This window comes from Elgaria multicarinata, chromosome 7, assembly GCF_023053635.1.
Source record: "Elgaria multicarinata webbii isolate HBS135686 ecotype San Diego chromosome 7, rElgMul1.1.pri, whole genome shotgun sequence".
NCBI classification, from domain to species: Eukaryota; Metazoa; Chordata; class Lepidosauria; order Squamata; family Anguidae; genus Elgaria; species Elgaria multicarinata.
In genome coordinates this window covers 53,368,628-53,392,111 of record NC_086177.1, presented here as the reverse complement: position 1 = coordinate 53,392,111, position 23,484 = coordinate 53,368,628, and the positions used below count along the sequence as shown (strand labels likewise).

At 39.3% G+C, this 23,484-nt stretch overlaps 1 protein-coding gene across 5 annotated transcripts in view; it reads left to right on the top strand.

Moving 5' to 3' along the window:
* Positions 1-23,484, top strand: part of PTPRM (protein tyrosine phosphatase receptor type M) — a 527,195-nt gene that overhangs the window by 181,190 nt on the left and 322,521 nt on the right. For all 5 annotated transcript variants that reach the window (XM_063130578.1, XM_063130575.1, XM_063130573.1 and 2 more), the window contains exons 3-5: positions 265-533; positions 11,294-11,372; positions 14,712-14,827. In XM_063130578.1, the coding sequence (XP_062986648.1) occupies positions 265-533; positions 11,294-11,372; positions 14,712-14,827 (464 nt within the window). The remainder of the gene's footprint in view (positions 1-264; positions 534-11,293; positions 11,373-14,711; positions 14,828-23,484) is intronic.

Genomic DNA, 23,484 nt, shown 5'->3' with positions numbered 1-23,484 from the left:
TTTGCTTGCAAATGAGCCTGTCTATTTCATATGGGGTTGGCTGGATAATTGCTTTTACTTATTTCCAAGGTAATTCAAGGCTTGCTCATTTCTAGACTTTGAGACCTCTGCATAAATATTACTAGAATACTATAAAAGCAATTATGCAGTTACAGAAAACAAACTGTTAAAAGTTTATATAGCACAAAAATAATATATTTTCAAAGAATCTATATTCTAAAAAAGCTCTAAGTTCTCTTTTGTTTTGTTTTTTGTTTCCTACAGGATCTTTCATGATGGTGAATACCTCTGCAAGGATTGGACAAAGAGCCCATCTTTTGCTACCACACCTTAAAGAAAATGACACTCATTGCATTGATTTTAATTTTTATGTTTCCAGCAAGAGTGGGTCCACTCCTGGTGTTTTAAATGTTTATGTAAAAGTCAATAATGGTCAGCTTGGCAGCCCAGTGTGGAATATGTCTGGAGCTCCTATAGGAACCTGGAACAGGGTAGAACTGGCAATCAGTACCTTTTGGCCAAACTTCTATCAGGTATTGCTTTGTTATTCTTTGTTTACTAATATGAACCGGGGTAAAACAAACGTTTGGTCTTTATCATTACCTACCCTAAATAAAGCAGAAATTATTTATAACTTGGTTCACTTCTTACATTAATAAGTAGGTTTATTTAGTTATTGTATTATATTGTATTGTATTGTATTTTAGGCAAATTTTGCCATACAGCAAAAATAGAAACAAATTTAAAATACATAGAATATAATTCAAATACACTTCAAATAACATAAAAGCGTCAGCCTTTTAAGGAAATTGGAGGACAATGCAGGATATTTAGGTGAAGAAAACCATGGGAACAAGGCAGAATTGGCAGTAGAGGGTGCATATTCAAAAGGACAATAGCTGGATAGTCTGAGACAAGCAGCACATTTAGGGTATTTTTAGGAGGTAAACCACAGAACAACTTGCATTGTATCAGTCGGTGAGGTAGGATACAATAGAAATGGAAACAGGAAAAAGTGGGTAGGCAAGGCGAGTAGGAGAATAGTCATATCCAGAATTATAGTCTCAATGACTGCCATGAAGGACAAGAAATAATTTTGAATAGTTCATGATATGTCAGTTGCAATTTAGTGAGACACTAAAATTTACATTAAAAGGTCCATAAATGTATAAAAGTTAATACTACTGATACATTAGAACTTCATGTTAAATTTCATCATTACAATTCACCATATTGACCTCCATGAACCTTCTTCTCAACTTTTGGGCAGCCACTGCGAATCTCGCAATTCTGTCACAAGTTTGTCAGCATCAGAGAGCAAATATATAACTTTAACTGGATCATCACTGTTAGATATACCCCATAACAGATTCAAAATAAATTTTGTCCTGGGCTCAGAATACAGAGAGCAATATAATAAGTCATGGTTGACGTCCTCTACTACTTGAGCGCCACATATACAGAACCTCTGTTCTACAGGTATTTTACAGTAACAGCCCTCTAACTATTGCAAAGGCATAGTTTGGAAACACAATGCCAGAAATGCCTTTCTAAAGGATGCTACTGGTAACTCATGCAGATAGTGCTCAAATCCGTGAGTTAATTTTAAAAGACACAGGTGTGGAGAAAATGATGATTTTTAAATTACTTTTAGATCATATTGGGAGTAAAACTCACCCACTTTATTTTTTATGTGTCTCTGAATCTGATCCCAGGGCCATTCTTTGAGAACCTGGGATATTAAATCAAAAGCTAACATTTGCTGTTCACAGTTTGCTACCCATGGGGTCTGTCGGTGAGATTTTGACTGTTCTAAAAAACATTTTTAGATATCCTAAAATCATCCATATTAAGGAGTTTAAAATAGATCATAAACATAGCTACAAAAATATAAAACTGTACTGGCATAGTCCTGGTCTCATCTCTAATACTGCCTGCCGGAGTAGAAGAGGTTAAGCCAAGCAGTGTTTTAAGAAATTTATTGCGGGTGACTTCTAGATGGGTTGTTTTTGTCAACCCCCAAATCTCTCCCCCATAGGTCAGCTGTGGGAGCACTTTGCCTCTAAAAACTCTCAAAGCAGTGACAATCAGAAAGCCCTGGGTCACTATTTGGCAATATTTACTGCAGGCACGGGAGGCCCAATCCTGACTAGGACTGCAGCAGGTAGAAAAGGATTAAAGCCTCATATCCTCCATGCAAGCATTTCAATATGGTTCGGCTTCTATGCGCTTACTGTAGACAAACAGACACAGCTTCCAGCAATGTCTGCAAGGTAACTTGTGCTTAGGCCTTGAGTATTATGCAGATGCATGGTTCGAGGCTGGCCGGGTGTGCATAATGGGGCTGCTGACAGCAGCATCCCATACCTGTGTTGGTCACTCCTGACTAGTCAGCAGTTGCAAATCTACATGTTGTTGACACAGATGCTCCCTGTCTGTGATACCCACTGGCAAGCACAGAAGAGCTCACCCTCACCCCTGTTCACTCACCAGAGATGGCCTCTTGCCCTTCCCTGCCGAGAAGGCTAAAGCTGTCTAGGAATGTTACTACAGAATTTCCGAAGTAATTTCACAAGGAATTGCCTACTTTTTCTATTATCACCATGTTAGATCCCTGCTGGATTGATGTAGTACTACTCCGTTACATAAATTGGGCACGTTCAGAAAAGCTATTACATTATTCGAAAGAAATAATTTAAGTATTAAAAAAGGGTCCGTCCGTCCCCCGTGGAAAATATAGGCGAGTAACTCCCACTTCTACTTATTGAATAGAAGTGAGACTGTTTAGTGCAGAGTATGTCACACTTCTATAGAACTTGTGCTGTATTACACTTCTATATTTAGAGTTTCTACTGAAATGCTCCTCAATATCCATGCCCTTTTGTGCATACTTATTGTTTTCTTTCAGGATATTTGTTGTAGCTAATAATTATTTCTCTAAGCCATGCCTTGTAAGACACACTATAGAGCTAACCTGCATGTTAGGAAAGCTATTTGTAGATTAATTATTGTTCATTTACATCTTAAGTTTTCAAGTTGTCTAGCCTTTTAGATATTTAATCCCTTAACTAATACTTGCACTTTATATTTGTTTTAGAACTACTATTTGTTCTAATTGCTCGTACTTAAAGAGTGACTATCAGTTAGAACTCCACCAGACTGTGTTATCCATAAGTAACTTGTGCATGGCCATTTAAAAGAGGAAGAGGACAAAGATTTGCATAACATTTGCATATGCTAATCTGTGTAGAGGTGCAACTTTAGAAATAGAAATATTATAAGTCTCACCATAATAAGAAAAACTGGGACCTATGTAGCTGCTCAGCCTACTGTCCAGGTGCTAATTGTTGATGAGCAAGTTCAGGACTTCTGCTCTTTGTTCTTATAGTTCTTTATTTAAAGTGGACTTGAACTGGACAACTTTCAAATAGAGACACTGTAAATTGGAACATATGGCCTACCTACCTGCTTCTTTAGAATAGCGATCTGTCATTTGCTGCCTACTTTCACTGCAGAATAGATGGCTTCATTCAGAAGATTATTTTATATTGTGCAACCAGTTTACGCTTAAAAAATAAAATTTCATTTCTGAAGTCAAATGAGCTATGCAGTTCCATGGATTGTTAGTACCCCTACTGAGCCCAGTCTGCTCAATATCTTGTATTCTTAGCTTCACATACCCACATGAAGGCAGTTTACATACTGTAGCTCTGAAATAAACTACGCACTGTCTTCCTAAACTGTTGGTTTCCCATTTATGTGGAGAAAAAAACAGGCTTTTGAAAAGCAAACACATAAATAAACATTTCCCCTTTATATTCTGAAAATCCAAGCCTAAAACCAAATAATAGGGGTCTTGTATGTGCCTGTGCCTGTTTGCTTTAGATTGCAGTTTTATCCATTTTTCGATGCTAATGATGGGGAGTGGAACCAGTTCATAATTCAATTCAGTTGGCTGGTGCAAAGAGAATAATGGATCTGTCATAATCCCAGATTTATTTTGTTTCAGTAAATTTTGTGCAGTCCAATCCTGAGAAAATTTATTTCCAAATAAGTCCCACTGACCGTTCATTAAGGACGTTCCTTAAAGATAGTGTATACTGTCTGGAATTCAGAAAAGAAGCATCTTTAACTGGATCGTATCTTAAAAATAGCAGTTCCTTAGATATATGCACATGACCAACAGTAAACAGACCCTTGACTCAATCCATATCAATAAAATTCAGTCACCACTACTAAAAACACTGTCACAGATTCAGAGAACAAGAATACAGCACAATAATGGCTTCAACTGGCAAACGATTTACGGTGCAGCTGTAGAAGCCTGCATAGAATAAATGGGTTCAGGATCATGGGCCTTGAAAAATAACCAGGTACAAACAACTTCATTATTGTGTGAGCCCAATTTTCAATCTTGTTCATCTTAAATCACTTTTGTGTAGGTGCTTTAGTTGACATTAACCTCGTAAATTCTTTTTTTATGAGCCAAAGTGCAAATCTGAAAGTGGAAAGCTTGCAAAGATGTAGTTATGTAGAATTGCTGTGCTGAGAGGGGATGTAAGAGAATGCAAAAATAAAAATAAAAAAAATAACCTTGGCAGTGAACTATAGTTTTTTGTTTGTTTGATAGGATTATTTTCTTGCACTATTCACATAATTGTATTAACTGGCTGTATTGATATCAATGAATCCTTGCTCTTTTTCAAATATGTTTTGTGAATTAGAGTTTATGATTAGGTACAATTCACCTTTGGACTATAAGAATTGTAATTACTTAGCAAAAACAAGCAGGAGTTTACTAAGTGAGGTCTTGTATTGAAAGCAAATCTATTTATTCCCTTTGTTCTATGGAGCTGACAAGTTATCTCTGCCAGCATATTTCCAACAGTAAGCATGTAGGGTGGCAAGCAACCCCCCACCCCTTTTGTTCTTATAGAGAAGAGAGAAGTGGTAGGAATGAAAAGCTAATTTTGCTCTTCACTGAAGCAGGGAGGATCAGGGACAGTGCAATGTTAAACCGCTTCCCTATTTCCTGTTTGGCAGGCATCTGAGGGATAGTCTGATGTAAAACATCTCTCAGGCAGACATCCAGCACAGCTTTTCATGAGCAAATGAAATCTGTGTTTTTAACCAGTTGTTTCCTGACTGATAAGGTAGCAAAATAATTTCCAAGGAATCAAAAGACTATCGTGTTTGCTACAGCTTGCTGCTGTTTTGACTAATGTGTTTCATATGTAGCATTCAAGATGTTGTGTCAGCTGTGATGAAATGCAAAGTTGACAGCTTAGAGTGAACATTTTAACGTTTTTTAAACTTGGCAACTAATCATGTGAAAAATGAAGGAAGCGCTGGGCATTATTTTTACACCAACCACAGAACATCAGGCATTTGTAGGATTTCTTTCCTTTTTATTAAGACTAATATTCACACACACACACACACACACACGCACCCAACACAATAGACTTAAAGTTGAATACAGTGATGTCATTCCACAGGCAGAACTGGTTCCATGAGTAGAACTGAGAAGAAGTGATTCCTCCTCCACTGCACACACTTTCAAAATCTGCTCTGGAGGGCTGGGAAACCTTCCAGTGCATTTTTCTGGGTTGCACCAAGGGTTACAGCAGAGAAGAGAGAAGGAGAAAATTCTGTTGCACTATTGGATTTCTGTTGGATATAACCCAAAGTGTGAAAGGAACTGATTTTAGTATTGCTGCTTTAAATGTGGACATTTAAAAGAAGTACACTGTCAGTCAACTATCACTGAGTATCAGGCTATGAGCTCAGACTATCACAGAGGTAAAAAAAAAGCCCATCATGTCTTTCCCCACCCACTGCCCTTGTGTATGCTTCACACATGACCATTCCACAACCCCTACTACAAGCTATGGGATGTGCCATGGGTAAGAAGCTACCCCAGCTGCATATCGCGTGGGGTTCAGATGACCCAGCAACCCAAGCTGCATCATGTGCATTTATACAAATCACAGTTGCATGTGTAACATGCACAAGTCCGGTGGCAGAAGCCATGATGGCTTCTTTTAACTCCATGATCGTACAAACTCAGTCATTATCTCAACCCATATAGTGTAGAGCATAAAATCTTTGACTTCAAAATGTGGCTGAGTGTTTCCCGAGTCTGGGAGATAGGCTCACTGTCTGTTCTGGATGGGCTTGCACTTCCCCTGAATGATCAGGTTCATATTATGAGGGTACTCATGGGTCCATAATTGTCACTGGAGGCAGCTCAGGTTTCCGTTTATGAACTTTATCTTGTTGACCAGCTATGGCTTCTCTGGACAGGGATAGCTTGGCCTTAGTGGTACAGGAATTAGTAACCTCAGGACTGGATTACTGCAATGCACTCTTTGTGGGGTTGCCCTTAAGGCTATTGTAAAAGCTAGAGCAAGTGCACAATGCAACAGCTCAGATGTTGTCAGTAGTAGGCTGTGCAAGCCTCGAACCTTGGATATCCAAATCCAAGGCACGGAGGCCATTTTATGGTGGATCCACCATTTTTTTTGCATAGCCCTAGGCCCCTGTACAGCCTACAACTCCCAGCATGCAGTGCCTAGGTGGTTTGTACTTACTGGGGCCCAGGAACAGAGGGCATACATATCCTCCGTGCCGCTATTGCCTGCCCCTCAGCACGATCACATCCTTCTTCCTGGTGCCTAGCACATTCGCATCCTTTCCAATGCAATCACTGCCTTCCCTGAAAGATCGCTGTCAATCTCGTGGGCTGTTGATCTCACAGGGAAGCCAGCTATTGCATCAGGAAGGACGTGATCATGCTGGGCACCAGGAAGAAGGATGCAATTGCTGGGAAGAAGGATGCAATCGCGCCAAAGAGTGGGCAGTGGTGGTGCATGGGACACCTATGCCTTTTGTTCCTTGGCCTCAATAAGTACAGCCCTCCCAGGCACTGCGTGCCTGGAGTTGTAGGCTATACGGGGGCCTAAGGCTATGTGAGAAAATGGCCGATACACCATAAAATGGCCGATACACCATAAAATGGCCTCCGTACCTTGAATTCAGATATCTAAACTCTGAGGCTTTCACAGCCCTAGTCAGTAGCTTCCCCTTTTCAGCATACAACTCCTTTGCTGAGGGAACTGCACTGGCTGCCTATTCACTACCATGCCAGTTTTAAGGTTTTGGTACTAGTGCTTAAAGGTCTAAACAATTTGGGAACATGATACCCGAGAGAGCATCTTCTACCTTATCAACCTGCCTGGTTGATCAGAGCGCATGCTCCTGGTATTTCCACTTGGACCTATTGCCTGACTGAAGCCCACCCGAAGAAGAGCCTTCAATGTGGTGGCCCCCTTTCAATGAAACTCCCTGCCTCTGTTAGTCAGGCGAGCACCAACACTGTGTTGTTTCTGGTTCCTCCTGAACACTCTTTATTTCAGGAAGCCTTGGCAAGCCACAGGTTTTAACAGTATTCTGTTCTTTAAAAATAGTTTTATGATGGAGTTTTATTCTTTATCATACCTTTTTTCTTTTATTGTTTACCGCTTTGGAATCTGTCTAGATATGGAGTGGTATATAAATGTTTTTTTAAAAATAAGTAAGAACCGAGAGAGATATGAATCAGCCTTTTGCACGAAAGTGTTATTTGGTATGATACTTTGCATAGTGATTCTACCCTCCCCCGCAATGTTCAAACTATAAAGTACCTTCTATTCTTGTGTTAAGGCTACTGGCAGCTTACCATTTGACATCATTGTATTCCCGTCATTCTGCCTCTCCTGTCATTTCTGTACATATGCCGGTAATCTCAGCCCATTTTTAACTATTACTGGAAGCCAGAAATAAATTTTTCAGAACCACTCAATTGTATTCTAGGGATTTCCCTTTTGTTCTTAGTCAATAGCTCTGAAACAAGTTAGCAGCTTAAATTGTATTGAAAAAAATAAAAGCTGATATTTCAAAATCCATATGCTAATAACTACCATAATCTAACACAATGGGATAGTAACGTCTAGTATTTGTTTTCTTCTTTACCAATAGCCCCAAGATATTGGCAATGCCTGTGTTTATATTTGAGGTGTGCACTGACCACAAGATTCAACTCGGACCTCAGCTCAGCACTTCAGAAATCAGCCCTATTCTTCCTGGACTGATTCAGAGGACATCCACTTTGAATCAGATACCATAACTGAACTGAGATTTGGAAATCCAAGGCTTTGTGCCTCCCATTGACTATCATGGTTTTTTTTTTTAAGGCTACAAGCAATTTTCTGTTTGTCCGAACTGGATTGAATTTGTTGGTGTAGTAGCTTCTTAGGGATTATGCCTGTCAAATGACTAAAGAATAGGTGCAGTAGTTTTTGTGTTCAGCATTTTTATACTTTTTTTTGGGGGGGGAAAGGGAACTGCTGATAACTTTATTATTTCTTGGCAGAATTGTATGAAATTTGCACGGATATTTTCCCTTTCTGAGGGGATCAATTCTGCCAAGTTTCAGATGAACAAGTGAAGGGAGTTTTGTGCAAGAGCAGCCATTACCTCTTGAGGGTCTCCAGAAGAGGATGTGCTTATACCTTATGTTCCTTGTGAATTGTTCTTCTGAAAATGGCAGACATCATAGAGGAGGCCCTAAGTAAGAAAACGGGAAATTCAGGATAGGTACAGTAGTTTATGTGGAAGGGGACTCCTCAAATTAGGTAGGGGTGTGTGTGTGTGTGTGTGTGTGAGTGTGAATGTGAATGACAGGGTTCCCTTTCACTTAGCCCAGTTTTGATGGATAGGTGCAGTGCAGTGGTTAGGGAGTTATGATTGTAAACCAGCAGTGTTAGAAGAATAGTCACCTCACAGTCTTATCCTTGCTCTCCTCAAAGCATAGTGATTGGAAAGTCCCCTGGTAGAACATGCCCTAGAATTAGAAGGTCAACGTGTCAAGTCATTCAACCCTCCTCCTTTGTTATTTAGCAGTTGTAAGGCAATTCAAATAAGAAATGTTTTAGTACTGTACCTATAGTCCATGGGAGAGCGTCCGATGGGCCATTGGATTTTTCGGAATACCTCCCCCAAGCCCATAGGAAGAGGAATGGGCAGGGTAAGGAGGTGCAGATGGTCTACACCATACTGAAGCCCCCCACCCCCATCCCACAACTCCCATTAGACACGCCAAACAGCACGTCTAGTGAGAAAACAGACATAAATCAGGATAGAGAGACAAAGATCGCCTCTGTTACTCCTCCTGTTCTGCTGGTGCCTCCCAGGAGAGCGTAAGATATTTGAAGCACTTAGACATCAGATTGCCCCTTTGGAAAGGATAGTATTGCGGCCTAAATTCATATTTAGATACTATTAAAGTTCCTGAAAATTATTCTCTCCTTCTCTTGTTTAAACTTTGATGTTTTTGTTTTTTGAAATAGTAACAATGGGAAGTGCAAAATCCTTGTAGTATTTCCCAAAGTAGTGACACCTATGTTCCTAGCTCTTTTTTAAACAAACTTTCTAATGCATTTCTAGAACTATTTGAGATTGTTCTTACTGAGGCTGCTTTGAATGTAAGTGTCATCAATATTCCTTATCAAATCTTTGGTGGTATCGTTGGGTCTCTTCATACACTCCTTCATCTGGAGTCATGCTTTTTGGTCTCTTGAGTGGATATGAATAATCTTCTTCCCTCCTTTTACAGAGATTTTTCTGTCAGGCTCTGGAAAGATGTTTATGTTACAAACACATTTATTTAACCTCCTGACGCACATTTTTGAATCTATGGGTATTTGACCTGTCACAAAATCACTACAGTAAAGTTAAAACTATTTTCCTGACAAAACTGACAGGATTGGATCTTTTAAAGTCTTTTAATGAGAGATAAGGAGATCATATGAACAGCTGTTCCATTATTATTATTATTATTATTATTATTATTTCAAATTGCCTGAGGAATACTGAGTTTTCAATAGTTAGTTATTCAGAATGGTTGTTTTGCATTTTAGATATTGTCAGATAAAAAAAATAGTTTATTCCTTACTTCTGGGATTTTCAAGGCGGAACTGCTCCACACCCCAATATTACAAAAATCAGAAATTGTTGTCAGAGTCATTTACACTGGAGTGAGTGGGAATATGAATTTGGGTAGGGTGACCATATGAAAAGGAAGACAGGGCTCCTGTATCTTTAACAGTTGAATAAAAAAGGGAATTTCAGCAGCTGTCATTTGTATGCATGCAGCAGCTGGTGAAATTCCCTCTTCATCACAACAGTTAAAGCTTCAGGAGCTATACTAGAGTGACAGGATACAAAAGAGGGCAGGGCTCCTGCAGCTTTAACTGTTGTGATGAAGAGCGAATTTCACCAGCTGCTGCATGTATACAAATGACAGCTGCTAAATTTCCCTTTTCTATGCAATTGTTAAAAGAGACAGGAGCCCTATCCTCCTTTTCATATGGTCACCCTAAATTTGGATGAAACTTTCTTAATATAAAACATGGAAGTATCTCCATAGTCAAAATAATTAATTATATTTACATTATGGGAAAGAAAGCAGATTTAAAAACTAACCAGAGCTTTCTATGCATCTTCCCCCCCCCCCCCGCATCAATAATTTCACTATGAAATTATACCCATGAAGATTACTGAAATTATTTTGGTTTATTCAAAGCTAAGGATGGTGCAAGGTGGGTGAGCATCTAGGGTAAACATAAAGGGAGAAAATAGTCTCAGGATGCTGTGAACAATTTTATTGATGAAAAGCCCGACATGTTTTGTCCTCTATCTTTATTATTAGGCCTTCTTCAAAGAGTTTTTAAAATGTCTGCTGAAATTCTTACAACAGGTTGTCGTGTTATAAACACTGGCAACTATGCCTCACCAAGAAAGTATACTTATTAATATTATTGAAATTATTTTAGTTTATTCTAAGCTAAGGATGCCAACATTTGAAATTTGTTACTTTGCCATGCTAACAAGAACAGTCTATTTGTCTTGTAGTCTGTTTACAGCCATCAAAACAACTGCAACCTATGGTTATGCTTTACTTGTATTCTTTAGTTGGCAGACCATTTAAGGACACAGCGAATGAAAGAACAAGAGAAAGCGTGCAGTAGAGCTGTATCTGTATAATACAGGTATCTGCAGATATATGAGCATGAATAATGTAGTTCATGATTGTCAATCTGGATTCACTATCCAGTTTTATGCTGTTTGATAGGACTGCTTCTTAGCATTTGACTTAAATAAATAGTCACTGTATTTTTATAGTAATGTTTCAAAAGCACAAATCTTTACTTCCACCAACTGAGTGATAAAATTTGTCCTTTTCATATTTCAGGTAGTATTTGAAGTGATCACTTCAGGTCACCCAGGATACCTGGCTATTGATGAAGTGAAGGTTTTAGGACATCCATGCAGTAAGTGGCTGAACATTACATTTAGAAATTATTTTGGGATACTGATGAAATAAATGTGCTTCTGAACTCCCAAAGACTCCTTGAGAAAGGGCCTGTCCAATTCTGCAGAACCCCGGAACTCTTGCATTTAAGATATCGTGAAAACTATCTAATATCGTGAGAAAGAAAATATTGCTAAGGCTATTAGACCGAGTTAAGCTGTTATATGAAGCTGCCTGAGTTAGACTATTTCACCACCTACCCTACTTGATCCTCTAATTGTAAGCAGATCTCTCGGGTCCCAGGCAGAGGTGTTATCCAGCTCTGCTGTTGCTTGAGATCTCCATTTTTAAATGGTGATGCTAGTCTTTGCATGCCAGACAGTATATGTTCTACCACTGAGCTATGAGCAAAAGGCAGCTAGCATAACATCCTATCCTTGGCAGATAGCGGAAATGGATTGACATCCCATCGTAAAAGGGTTGTTTCAAATAATAACTGCTGGATAGTTCCCCCAATTAAACCTAAAACAGTTTTCCCCCCTTTAACACCAGTATTTCAGAAAAGAAATGATTTTTTTCTTTTGTTTTAGTACTTTATTTTTTTAATGTTTAGAAATGTGCAGTATTTCGGTATGTATCTGATTAGCCATATTTGCTGTATTGGACTGGCAGCAATCCCTTATTAAAGAGACATTGCTTTGTCCAATAGATATGAAACAAACATTTTGCTGAATAAGACACACCCTGAGACCCATAGTCATGACAGATAGATGCCAAAGTGGCAATCCACTGACTAGGCATTCTGTGGTGGTACCCACAGCAGCTTCCCAAATACACAGATTTTGCCCACAGGTTCAAAAAGGTTTGCCATAGAGGATGCAAAATGGTGGCATGGATGCTGTTGCTGTCACTTGCATCACTATATCCTAATTAAGCTTCCTTATCTATGGCTTGGTATATTGATATTTACCAGTAATTCCAGGATACAGGGTGGAAGTGTTAGATAATTTTGATACTCACCAATATTTCTCAAAAACTCCATTTGTTTCGGTTGCTCAACCAATAATGCCTCTTAGGCCTGTCGTAGAACACTGACCCCAAATCCACATCATCATTTTCAGGTTGTGAATTGCAGGGGAGCATTTCACTGCTATTTTGGGAAGGAAAAACCAAAACAATTCTTAAAGACTAAATGAAAAAAGAAAGAAAAAGAAATCACTACCATCGCAAGCACTCTTTTCCTCCTCTAAAACTAGCAGAATTGTTTTGGACACACATGCATCCTGAAATTGCTCCCTGGGAGCACTCTAGACCCATCCTTCCTCATGCATTTCACTGATCCTGTACTTGTGGAGGGCAGCAGTCCGAAGAGGAATGCCTTGTGCATCAGTGGAGGCATTTTACATGATTAAGAACCCTGGAAAATCAGAGACCTGGATCATGTAGAGAATCTCCAAGGAGACAGGAGGTGCTCCACTTTAGACAGTTGTCCTCCACGAGTACAAGGTGACAGAAATGGGTGAGGAAGGGCTGGGGCTAGAGCAGCCCTTTTCCTCATGTGTTTAGTCTTCATGAATGGAGAACCACTGAATAGGACTTATGATTTTGCATGGTTTCAGAACTGAGTCACTGAAGGCCAGACAACATGTAATGTTTAGTGCATAGCATCTAGCTATGCCTTTAATGGGAACATGTGTGGGAGGGTGCACTGCTGTTGCACCATGTCCTGCTTGTTCATCCCTGGCCGATGGCTGGTTGGCCACTGTGAGCGGAGTACTGGACTAGATGGACCCTTGGTCTGATCCAGCATGGCTCTTCTTATGTTCTAATGTTTGCTAATTAAATTAAAGGCACCGGGGAGCATGGGGAGGGCTGCTCTCTTAAATGCAGCTAACAGCAAGGGGAGAATTACCTCTTCCCTTCCCAGCCCCAATCAGACTGGAAATCGTTCCTCCCATACAGGTAGGGACTTCAGAAAAAATAAACTTCTTAGTAGCACCAATGCAAAGATTTCTTTCTAAAGTCCTTAGCTGCATGGTGTTGGAACAGAAAATTGTGGCTTTGAAAGAGTAATTTTATGTTTTGAAACTTAGACCCCCACCTCTGCCTTGCATTTAGGTTCTTGGGCAGGTATTTTGAAAAATAGGTGTTTTGAGACTGGCCACGCCCATCATGGCATCCATTTTGTAAATGAGCAGCCATTTTGTGAGAGCATCTAGAACACCCTCTTAAAATTCCAAATGTGCCCACCCATCACACTGTCAGCGTAATTTGTAATACTATGTGTGTTTAGTAAGAAATAAACTTTAGGATGCTTCTAGATGAGGCTTTTCTACAGATATCACCCTGCCTCATTCACAGAGTTTACCGGGGAGGGGAGGAGTTGGTTGATTATGTTCCACTTAGAAACCTCCCGGGTTTTTCCACTGCTCACTCTATCTTTTCTCTTGACACAAAATGTCAATTAAGGAGGAAAGGACAGAACAGTGTCTTCTGACTAGCAGTAGTGGGAGCCCTCTGTCTAGAAACACCCTTAGTGTTTGAGATTGCACGCTATGTTTCTGTTGTTTACTCAAACAGGCATATGATGTTCCGATTTTTTTAAAGCTTCCAGAATTGTTCATTTAATGTTTAAGTGTGGAATCCCATGCACATTTAGATAGAAAAACAACCTACAATTATCAGCATGCCCCAGCCAGCATAGCTGTCTGGAGGGATGCTGGGAGTTGTAGGACTTTTTTTCTGTGTATACATGCATAGGATTGTGCCGTAAATCTGTTTGGGATCACACTGATATCGTATTTATTCTTGTTAGTCAAGTGAAAATGAATGGCAAGATCCAGTAGCTATCTAATCTGTTTTAACATATCTTGGTCTCTCCCATTTTTAAGACAGCGTATTTCTTGTGGTTTAAAGTATTATGATACATCTGTAGTATATCTTACAATTGTTACTACACACAAAGTACCTGGTTTAAAAATAGTTGTCTTGACAACTTTCTACAGTTCTTGTCTATTAACTTGTATAAATATCTGCTTTGGGTTTGATCAAAACATCACATTGATTTTAGTATAATCTTTATAAACACAGAAGTGTTGTATAAGAGGGTTAGTAAGATATAATTTGCTCAGTAGGAACAATAAGCTAACACCTTTCTCTTTTATTATGTCCTTGATTCTTGTAAAAAAAGGAACAATAGTAATGTAAAACAGCCATAGAATATCAGGCACAATTAGAGTCAAATATTTTAAAACACATTTCACACAGGCTTTTTTGGCCTCCAATATAATGTTGATATAGGAAAGATATGGTACTAATAAAATGCTTTTCTTCCCCCATCTTATTTTATTCTCAACAGCCAGTACACCCCATTTCCTGCGTGTCCAGAGTGTAGAAGTCAATGCTGGCCAGTTTGCTACTTTCCAGTGCACTGCCAATGGCAGATCTCTTCAAGGCAACAGGCTTTGGTTGCAGGTAATTTCTTTCACATCTCTTTTCTATAGTGCAATGATACATTTGAAAACACGGTATGGTTACACTGAAATTAGGATCTATGTGAACTTGGGAAAGCAGGGCCAGCCCTTCCATGAGACGGAGTGAATTCCCTACTTCAGGTGGCAGATCCAAAACCAAATGTGGATGGGTTTTGCAGTCTTGTACAGCCTTTCTGTGTCTCTGACCTTCTATCTTATCACTTTCACTGTGTGACTCCATCCCTCTCTGTCTCTCCATGTCACTCACTATACAACCCCACATGTAGGAATAGGAAAGATAGCAATTTTCTCTGAAAATAACTTTGAAACTTGCCCCACCAATTCAATTTGTTTAAATGGTAAAATGCACATTCCAAATGTGCATTTTTTTCAAAAGTCTGCACTCTCCCTCATTGCCTAAAGCATAAAAATGCATATTTTTTAAAAATGTGCATTTTAACATGTGCATTATTTTAAAAAAAAAAATGCTTTTTTGAATGTGCTCACATATTTGGGAATTTGCAAACATTTCTCAAAAACAGCGCTTCTGTTTGTGTTCAGGTTTGCAAACAGAACATGTTTGCATTAGTGTGAACAGAAATGCATTTCTTATACAACCCTATCCACATGCAATTACGCTGCATGAAGTTTGGCTAAAGGCCAGTGGTTTTCCACCTCAGCTGTAACGGTAGTCTTAAATTTCATATGTGAAAGTCATTCACCCAGTGAAACTACTACAGTAGGTCTCTGTCATAATGGATATTTATAATCTGGGTTTGACTCCATTCAGAAATGAAAAGCAACTCAAATTTCCAAATCCATGTGCTATGTGCTATGATTGCCTAAAGTGCAATAAGCCAGGTACCTGGATTATTGTATTGAAAGCAATCATAGCACTTAGATCACCCAGCCATTGCTTTGCAAGAAAGAAAGAAGAATCATTTCTACAGGTAATGACTTTAATGTGCTCCTCACCCTTTTCAGATGAACAATGAATCATAAGATTTGATTACAGCATATCAGGTAATGTGAAGAGAAATTGTTACTAACTGAGCCAATTTCACCTTAGGTTAAAGTCAAACGAAGGAAATTATGACTATTACACATTCTAACGCAAAATCTATCTCCTCCCCTGCCATACACACACTTCTTATTGTCAGCATCATTTAATTAAAAAGGTCATGGACAAGATTGTATGCATTATGAATTAAATGTTCTCATTAAGCTTAAGCTTCAGTATAAGCATAACACACAAATAAATTCAATGATACCGAAGAAACAGATGTATCCCATCTGCTTAGATTTTCTTTGTGCATCTGTTAGGCGGGTTATTGCCTTTGGGGGATTTGGTTTGAATTCAAAAACTAAATGATTCTAATTTTTATATTTCTGTGTTCTCTAATACAGTTCTTAAAAAAAGGCACACATGCTCACATAGGTAAAATTACCATTCTTACAACATAACTTATTACCACAGTGGTCAGCTAACCAGGAGGGGATCTACACTAGTCAAGTTAGAACGTGTCTTACCGTTTTTAAGTGTGCGCTTGGTAGTATTTCGCCACATGACATTTTGTGATGTTTTATTGTTGTCTGTTGTCCGGTTTTTATTTTGAACTTCTCTGAAATAAGTCATTCTGTTTGGTATGATGTGGCCAATTTCATCGTATTAAATGGGTTTCCTGTAGTTCTTAATTAGCCAATTGCATTCCTGGGGGCATGTTTATGTAATTTCTGTGCCCAAAGTTGGAGCCATTTTTTTCTTTCAAGCCTATTTTTTGAAGACATTTTTAGTTTCACATTTGGGAGGCTAATTGCTGGATTGTTTGCCGGTGGAGCATTCTCAGAGAGAAGAGGAAGTGGGAGGGGAAATTGGCAGACGGGGGGGGGGGGGAAAGAACAAACAAATTTCTTTTCTTAGTGTGGCCAAAAGGAATACATTCCCACGGAAAGAGAGAAGTAAGTAAACGTTTTAAAAACTGCTGTGTTTTAAATCGTTCAAAAACCAAAATGTTCAATGACTGTAAAAACAATGTTTCATATACTTGTGTAGATCCCCTCCAGGTAACATTTTCTGACGTTGATCATTACTGTTTGCTTCATGGATAGTTATATAATAAAGTATTGTATGATAATTCAATTGTACTTGCCCTTTCATATTAGTGTTTTGATACTAGTTTGCATTGTGTCTTTCTACTCCCAGTGCTTAAATACCAGAATTAGGAGATTAGGGGGGTACCCAGCATCATGTGACATACTAATAAAGAAAATGGCCTCAGAACATGTGTAGAGTTCTTGCTGCTGAATTACCACAGCCTTGTCAAAATTGGAAATAGGAGTGGACAAACCTGTCAATCTTGGTGTTGCTGAGATCAGCTCTTTTATTTAGTTCAAGCTCATTCGGTCTCATTTCTGCACAAGATTGTGATTTATTTTTTAAAAATCCATATGGAAATTTGTACTTTCGTGTGTGGATTTTTCATAATGTACACATTAATGTATGCATTTTTAAATGTTCACATTTTTCTAAGTATTGCTGTTTTGTGCTCACTTTTCTCAATATGCACATTTTGTGTGCATTTTTTCCTAATGCACAGATTTTTTTTTTTTTTTTTGCATTTCTCTCAAGACAAGATTTTGGGACACAACTCTCTCAGCTTGCTGAAAATATCAGGAGGTGTAAATTGGGTAAACTGAGAGGGGGTTATCCTTAAAAGCAGTCTAAAAAAACAACTCAACTCAGCAGTTTTCTTATCCACCCTAATTCAGAAGCATAACTTTTGGGCAAACCGCAACTCCAACATCCTCCTCTAAAAAAACAAGGGCATTAGCTACTCTCTATTTTCAATCCCTGACTGGTAGCCTAGCCTAGTTTCTCACAGACCAGTCTATTTCGTTTTATCAGTAGGTGAGTGTAAGCAAGCATTCATCTTACTTCAAAAAAAGAAAAAAGAAAAGAAAAATTCAGGACATCTCTCTGTGTTCCCTTCTTCGTCAAATAGATCCTTGTATAATGAGAGCTTTTTATTCATTCGATCAGATAATAATGGGAACAATTTATTGATACTATATGCATTTTTACTGCATGGATTTACATAGTAAAGAGCACAATGCTCCAACAGTGGGCGTTTTTTTTTTTTTTTTACAGCACCATTTAAAATTAGTGCCACCACATTTTATATCTCTGCTAAAAAGAATTATTGAACCATCTTTCCTATGGCTTGTCTGTCTTGAGCTTTTCTTTCTTGCTTCCATCTTGAAACTTTGGCCACCTTTCTGTTCATTTCTTATTGGAACCACAACCTGGTTTAACTTTATTTAGAGTACATGAGCGTGAGAGGTTAAAAGGATCCACTTAGTGAAGGGAAGAAGAACACAATCAGTTAGGATAGAATGTGGCTCTCGGTGAACACCATTAAAGTGCCTGTCATATTCATGTTCAGAAATTCACACAAGAAAGTAAAAGTTAGGAGACTGTCAAAAACACAAAAGCTTTTGTTACCGTATAGGCTGCATAGCGTAAAGCAAGATTAATGATTAAAGAAATGTGTGTTCTCCATAGCTGGTGAAAGTGAATAAGAAATATGTATCTTAATAGTTTGGCAGGTTCATGCATTTCAGATTCATAATCATACTTCTATTTCAGAAAAAATAATTCTAGTAGTTAAAATGTTTTACCTATATTATTATAGTACACATTCTGTGTGTGTTTTAGTGAAATTAAATATTTGGAACTTAATTCATATTAACATGTAAATAAGATCTCTGTTCCATTAGCAAGCTTTGTCCACCACATGAGCAACTGTGGATGTTATTTAGAGAGTCAGGTTTAGGGATGTCACAGGAGTCTGAGAGGGGGTGGAGTCCAGCGGATTCCGTTGTCCTCTCAGCCTCCAGTACTCAAGGCCACAGACCACTGCCACTTATCTGCCCCTTTTCAGATCCCTGGACAAGCCGCTGGGCAATCCTTGGGCACCTGGCGAGTGGCTTCCTGACCCCTCTGCGAGTCACCTTTTTGCATGAAAATTGCAGCTAGTTGTTTTACATAAAAGGCTTTTGACACAAATTGCAGCTGTAAAGAGGCCATTTATGCAAGTTTTTAGGGATCCAAGCATGTCCAGCCTACACACCATTTACATTTCTCTATATAGCAGGCTGGCTCTCCTGCTTCATCTCCCCTTCCCCCATAACTCAGTTATGTAAAAGAAGTGCTGTAGGAACCACTTAGAGGATGCATGACAAGACCCTCCTAGGCTTTTGGTTGGTCACTTCAAATTTCCCTCCCTAAGAACTGCCCAGACCTATAGAAATACTTTGTCTCTGAAATTTTCCTTTGACTTTATGTGGATAGCAAAGAGGACATGCCTAAGCCATGGTAAGAGGTCCCAGGTGGGCCTTTGTCTCCCCTCCCACTCCCATGAGATGCTTTGGTGCGTTACTGTTAGGGTTACGATAAGTACACTTGGGCCTTAGCTAGACCAGGGGTTATCCTGGGCTGATACCCAAGATCTCCCCTGTGCATCCAGATGACGCACAGGAGATCCTGGGATCAGGGAGAGATCATCCTTCCCTGGACCCGGGATAAAGCCCTACACTTTGGGCCCAGTTTTTCCCGTGCTCTTGGGCTGCACCCGAGACCGTGAGTGTGTGTTCCGTTTCCGCAGCTTTCCCCAGCTCCACACGGGGCCGGGGCTAGGGTGGGGGGAGTGGAGAAATCATTTTTTTTTTAAAAAAAATCTCTACCTTTAGTCGCTCCAGCACTCGTGCGCAGCCAGCCCTTAAAAAAATAAAAAATGGCGCAACGCCTGTCTTCTTGAGGCCATCACACCTTACGTGTAAGTGAAGACGAGATCTCACATTATTCACAACGCGAGGTCTCCCCTCCTCTCCCCCGGATTTTCAGGTAGGTCTAGCAAAGGCCTTAGTGAGTGGGTTTGATACTTCATTTTATTTTTAAAAGCAGCGGACTGTTCCTTAACTCCTCTCTGCTTGGTTCTTTAATAAATATATTGGATTGCAAACTGGAGTTGATTCGATTCTCTTGACTAGCTTGAAGTATGCTTTGCCCATGCTCTGGACTGCTTGGCAAACTTGCTAAGCAGATTGTTAAGGAGTTTAAAGGAGGCTTTGAAAAAGGGCTTTATCGTTCTCCATATATCAAAGCCATAAACCTGTCTTCTTCTGTCAGCAGGGGTAAGGGATATTAAAAAGACACTGGAATGGTGGTAGCACTACATTTGAGGAATATCGGCAAAACAGCCTGCCCTATATCATAGGGTGGAGGTGCAGACATATTGGTTTGTCACAACCTTCATTTATAAGTAACTGGCTTAACAGAAAAAATGGTCCCTCCGCTAAGCTTATGAAGCTGACTAACTTTTTGTACCTTACACAGAACCTTCAAGAAATCTATTTTCTGAACTTGAGTGTATTCATAAGATATTCAATGAGCCAACATCCACCTTAGAGAAGTTGAAGATGTGTTTGCTATCAAGTTTTATTATAAACTAATTAAAGCCCATGTTGCCATAGGTGCTAGTAATCTGAGGATGAAAAAAATACTGCAAATTGCAATTCTGGATAGCACTGGGCAATAAGAAAATCCGACCCATTGGGAAGCAAGAGAGGAACTGGACTAAAAAGTTACTGTACTAGCAGATGATGGCGGGTGATATACTCCTGACTCCGCAGAATAAAAAGTGTCTTGGCTTAGTTCAGCCTCTTCTCCGCCTGCTCCATGGACCTTCCGAGTCCAGGCTGGAGCCGAGCCAGGAAGAGGTGGCACCCTCGCGGGGCTGCTGTTTCCCAGGCTGTGCATTTGCCTTCAAATAATAATAACAACAACAACTCATAACAACAGTTTAAAAATTCTTTTAGGCTGGCTGGAATGAAAGAACTTTTGCAAATAGAGACACGTGGACAAAGGAATTGGGGAAGCAGCAACAATGGAATGCTGGTGGTGGTACCAAGTTCCCAACCCTAAAAGGGGCAAAGAGGGCTTCTCTTGGGGGGGGGGGAGCAGAAAAAGATGATTGGATGTTGGTGCCAGGGTAGAGGGAGAAAGAGGAGACTCCTTCTTGAGGAGGGGGTCTTTTAAAGACAGGAGGATTAGGAGATCAGGAGCATTTGTGGAGGGGGGATTGCTATATTGCCAGAGAGCTTCGGCTATTGGGCGGTATAAAAATGTAATAAATAAATAAATAATAAATAAAAATACTTGTCAGTGGGTGGTATTGTCATTTATTTCTTTTTCTGTAGGGAGGTTGATGGTGTTCTATTCTTTAATGAACCATATTCCCAACACACATTCACTTGGGCGGGGTGGAGAGGGAAAGGGGCAGAGGAAGGCCTGGAGGGTTTCCGTGGCAACCATGGGGCCTCTTCTCTCACCTCCAGGAGGATTTATTTGCCCTTATGCAAGTAAGGTGTCAGTCCCGCTATGTAATTCACTGACATTATCTTGCCACCTACTCCTTCTTCTTCCCCATGTTATTATTTTTTTTTATCAATAAACAGCACCATCTTTGTCTCTGGCAGAGAGGGTGTTCTTTTTGAGGGGAAGATGAGGTTGCACCAAATTTGCTTCTGGCCAGGCTATACGACAGCGGGTTTGCTTTTCATTTAATTTTAACCTGAATTTTTGTTGATTCGAATCTAGGTAAAGAGCGTCACACTGTTATTCTTATTCTTATTCTTATTAATATTTATTTATATAGCACCATCAGTTTTCATGGTGCTGTACAGAACAAAATAAAACAAAATACAAAACACCCTGCCATATGGCTTACATTCTAAAATCACAGTAACAAACAAACAGGGAGGGGAAAGGCCAACCAGTATGGGGGACAATAAAACAAATAAAAAATAATAAAAACACTGCAGCAGCAACAGCGATTTATCTCCTGAATTTTTTTATAGTGCAGTTATTAATGCGCATATGCGCACATTCGAACATACAAGGCTATGGACTATAGATGAGGCAAGCTATAAATTTTATCTGCGGAGCTCCGCAGATCCATAGAAGAGGAAAAACAAGTGGGGAAAGGAATGAGGCAGCAGAGGAGGATGTGAGTGGGGGGACTGAACAGGTCTCCTCTCTCTCTCCGTCCATTCACCCTTCTTTGTTTTCATTTTAAAAGCTCCATCTTAATTCAACATGAAAACGACAGGAAGGAAAGAGGCAGCCAGAGGAAGCAATAGGTGAGAAGGCGGGGAATCAGCCGATCACTTTGTCCTACCCTCAAAGCTCCGCCCACATGTCAAAATGCGATTTAACTCCCCCCAATGACACATAACCATAACCCGGTGCAAACTCGGACGTGATCCAAAAGTCGCGGTAAATGACAAATGCGAATATGTGCATTATTGCGTTAAAAACCTGGCGCTATGGCAACTGGACAGCTGCGTCATGTGTCCTGAAACGTGAATATGTGCATTTAGGTCGGGGTAAACAAGCTGTATAGACAAGCTCCTTTGAGTATCATTTTTAGGAGAATGGCAAAAATTAATAAATACATTAAAGTAATTATTAATACTAATTTCACACACTTTTATTTTTCTACTTAATTCTTATGCTATATAGGTAACTAGACCTAAGTGGGCAACATTTGGGAAACAATCTTTTAAGATCATTGCAAATCGGTGCCGTTGTATAAACAATAACATCTAAGCCTCCTGGTCTTTATGTAGGGTCAAGGGCTCATTTTGTAGGGTCTCTTTCTATAGCTGGAGAAGGCAAAAGAAAATGTAAGCAATTTTTCCTGCTTACTGAACCAATTGCTTACTGTAGACAGCATGCTCTTTGGGACTGATACATTACAGGTTGAAAAAAATACTCAGTATATAACTTTATTGAAGTCAGTGGAATTACTGTAGGCAAAAAACTGTGAAAGAAAACAGAATTTCGTACTTGAAAGTTTGTTTAAATGCATTTATATCATACTATAAACTCTGATTTGGTTTCTGGTTTTCCCCTGCCACTCAGGCCTCTAATGCATCAGACATTCCTCCCTTTTTATCTGCTTTTCAGATATTTCTTTCCCAGTGGTTTTCAACATGTTATCAATTTCATGTAGACTTATTAAAACCTCACATAGGTTTTCGATTTTGAATACATGGGTGCTGTTACAGGCAACAGTCAGTGACGCTTAAGATGAAGGACATATCTAATCTCCAATGTGAGATACAATTTACAAATGGAATTAGTACAAGACAGGTGATAAAATGTCATGTAGGGTATTACTGTTAAAACCTATGGAAATGATGGAACTATAGTGAGTGTGAACCAGAATTGTTATGTTTACAGGTTTTGTTTGTAAGGATCAACCCCTTCTTAGGTTCAGATGAATTACAGAGAGGACAATTGAGGTAAACATAGTTGAGAAAGGACTTTTTTTTTGCTTCCTAACATAATTATGTATCAACATTAACTACCAACATTATGACCCATGGTGATTATAATGATCCTAATTGAAACATGGTAAGCTTGTCATATGTACCACTGACTTATACATACTGGAAAAAATACGGCAGAGAAAATGTGATGTTAGAATGGGCTCAGCTGTCACGATAATGGTAAATACGACATGAAAATAATGATAATTAACCACTCTAAGATGGTATATTCTTATCTTACTAAGATAACAGAATTTTACCCTT